General features: G+C 36.6%; 1 protein-coding gene across 1 annotated transcript; it reads right to left on the bottom strand.

The window, feature by feature from the left end:
• Nucleotides 1-276: 276 nt before the first annotated feature.
• On the bottom strand, nt 277-1920 carry LOC140076217 (hemoglobin subunit alpha-3-like). The gene is made up of 3 exons (XM_072122728.1): nt 1802-1920; nt 1062-1266; nt 277-565 (listed from the first exon to the last, which is right to left on the bottom strand). The coding sequence occupies exons 1-3, from the start codon at nt 1894-1896 to the stop codon at nt 437-439; spliced, it is 429 nt and encodes a 142-aa protein (XP_071978829.1). The 5' UTR covers nt 1897-1920; the 3' UTR covers nt 277-436.
• Nucleotides 1921-2684: the final 764 nt, after the last annotated feature.

Below are 2684 nucleotides of genomic sequence, written 5' to 3' on the forward strand. Positions count from 1 at the left end.
AATTATCAAGCCCATTGCCCAAGTGCAGGTCTTAAGAAATAAGCCCCATTTAATCTGCCCCAACCCCCTTTATCCAGCATCCTTTGTGTTAAAAAAAATGATTATTTTTAGAATGCATAGTGTAACTGAGACACGGGCCAAAGATTGTAACAATCTTTGATAAGCCTTCCCCTTAGTGTGTTTTCAGTCAAAGAAGTAAAATGTCATCACAGAAAAAACAATTAAAGACCAAAATTAAAAATGAATGTACTTTTATTAAAGAATACACCAGATTTATTTTGATGGACACTGTAGTAGCTGGCCAGAGACTGCAGCAAAAACACAAGCTTGTAAAGTTATATTACAGCTGATTTTCAGTGTTTGGCTACAGATTTCACGCAAGATGGATTGCTGCAAGTAACTATGTACGGTAGTCTCCTATGCTAGGAGCATCGGTTTATCTGTACTTGGAGGTCAGGACGGTGGAGACTTCAGAAAGGAATTTGTCCCAAGCAGACTGAGCTTCAGCAGTGAAGTCATCTGGGAAGTGAGAAGCCAAGACGACCTGGATGATGTGGGACAACAGCTGCAAAAAATAGAAGAAAGTATTTGGTTATATATATATATATATATATATATATATATATATATATATATATATATATATATGTAACATGTATCCATATATCTTCAAAAATATTTCGTTATATTGTATAGAAGAGTGTACATTCACACGAGCGAGCTGAAGAGGAGGAAGGATGAGCTCTGCTCACCCCTCCCTTGTCCATAGTAGAGTGCAGGGCCAGCGCCGTAACACGGCGAAATATAGGGCGTGTCCCATATTTCTCCATGGGCAGTTACGGTGTGGTGAGATGTGTGCTCACCATGACCAGGTGCCATAGGTATTACGTTCGTGTGAATGAGCCCTTACAGTAAAAGAGCAAGCTTTAGGTATATCTAATCTAATGCTAGATACAGTATTATACTAGTGAGAGGTGATACCAAGGTTGACAAAATGTGACCTAAAAGACAAAGTTACAAATATAAAAAGGTAATATGTAATAACATCTCTTATTCCTTACAGGGAAGTTTCCAGGGTCCACTCTCAGGTTGTAGGCATGGAGGTCACTAAGGGTGGACAGGGTGCCTGCAAGGTCATTCACATGACTGGCGGCATTTCCAAGAGCATTGAAGATCTTGCCACCGTGGGCGAGAAGGTCAGCAGAGCCATGAGACAAGTCAAAGTGGGCAAAGTAGGTCTTAGTCTGAGGGAAACTCAGAAACAGCCTAAAATAAAAATAATCAGGTTGAGATAAGATTTTGGTAAAACAAACATTAAAAGTGCATCACATCCACCATTTACAGGAATTATGTAAGAATGAGAGGAATTATATTTTTAAACATTTTTAAGTTTTCAGCTAAGAGAAAGTGTAAACGTAATTCTAAATCCAAGAGATAAAATGTGCATTAAGCTGTAATAAATAAGGCCAGAGGTTTCCATCAGCATCTAATGCAGAATAGACACAGAATAAATCATGAATAATTTAGAAAATGTCATTATCCATCATGCAGAACCTACTGCTGTTCATATTTTGGAGTCCATAATTGCAATAGGACAGAATATCAATTCAAAATCTGCCAAAATTGTGACTTAAACGAATTATTTATTTGGCTCCCAATAATGTTAGCCTGAAGTAGAGAAGGTGTCTGCCTCCAAATAAGTTGTCTCAAAAGGTAACCCCTAGTGTGATGCATTTGGGGTGTCTAATTTTCATGTAAAATCTAAAACCACAGAGAAAAGAAACAAAGAAATGCTAATTACCTTTCCAAAGCCTCAGCACCCAGTTGGTTGGCTTGGGGGGCAATCTTGACCCAAAGGGCCTGGATAAGAGCGATCTCGCTTGCAGAGAGAGACATTGTGATGTGAGTTGGCGAAGACCTGGAAAGTCCAAAAAGTCCATGATGTACAGACATTGTTGAGGCTTTTTAAAGGCTAAAGGTCAATTCACACAATTTGAACTTCAATTCTATTGGTCAAAACATCATCCAAATCTTGATTGTCTATTCAGCAGCACAATTCCTTTGAGCTGACATGTCCTAAAATCTTATCTTTATATTGTGCATACTTAGCACATATGTTTTCCTTTAGTTTATTGTAATTTTCATTGATCACCAACAAATGCCTGTAGACACAACTTGCAATGTAATGCAATGTATGGTCGGCTGGACTCTCAATGTTTATTCTTTGCTAAAATATAATAAATAAGATACTTTTTTTTTCATTTTTATATTTTGATTTTGTTGATTCTACATAGTATAATCTTCTATTTCAATGTACAGTGCAATAAAATGGAGCAGACATATAAATTACACACAATTGAAAGTACAATAACGGTAGTATATTTTCTTACTAACATCACAGGTAAAATTTAAAAAGAGGTCAAAAACCTGAAAATGAAATTGGGCTGTGAAGGTTGACGAATGGTCTACGTATAGATTGAAGAGCTATAAATATATAAATATGACAGACCTAAAGTTTGTTGTTTTTTTTTTTGATCAGGTAACTTTTATTAAAGCATATAGACTTCACAGTATTAACATGCAAAGATCATAAACACATCTGTGCAAATATACAATAAGTTTTAAACGTTATATAATACAAACATCCCCCCCCAACTTCCCCCCACCCTAGGTCTGGCTGTTTC

Source organism: Engystomops pustulosus, chromosome 8 (assembly GCF_040894005.1).
Source record: "Engystomops pustulosus chromosome 8, aEngPut4.maternal, whole genome shotgun sequence".
In the NCBI taxonomy this organism is placed as follows: Eukaryota; Metazoa; Chordata; class Amphibia; order Anura; family Leptodactylidae; genus Engystomops; species Engystomops pustulosus.

Excerpts from the sequence above, each read along its gene's own strand:
- LOC140076217 (XM_072122728.1), bottom strand. The coding sequence starts at position 1,896 with ATGTCTCTCTCTGCAAGCGAGATCGCTCTTATCCAGGCCCTTTGGGTC. Across the intron at positions 1,267-1,801 it reads GGTGCTGAGGCTTTGGAAAG|GCTGTTTCTGAGTTTCCCTC; the intron begins GTAATTAGCATT and ends TTTTTATTTTAG. Across the intron at positions 566-1,061 it reads TGGACCCTGGAAACTTCCCT|CTGTTGTCCCACATCATCCA; the intron begins GTAAGGAATAAG and ends TATTTTTTGCAG.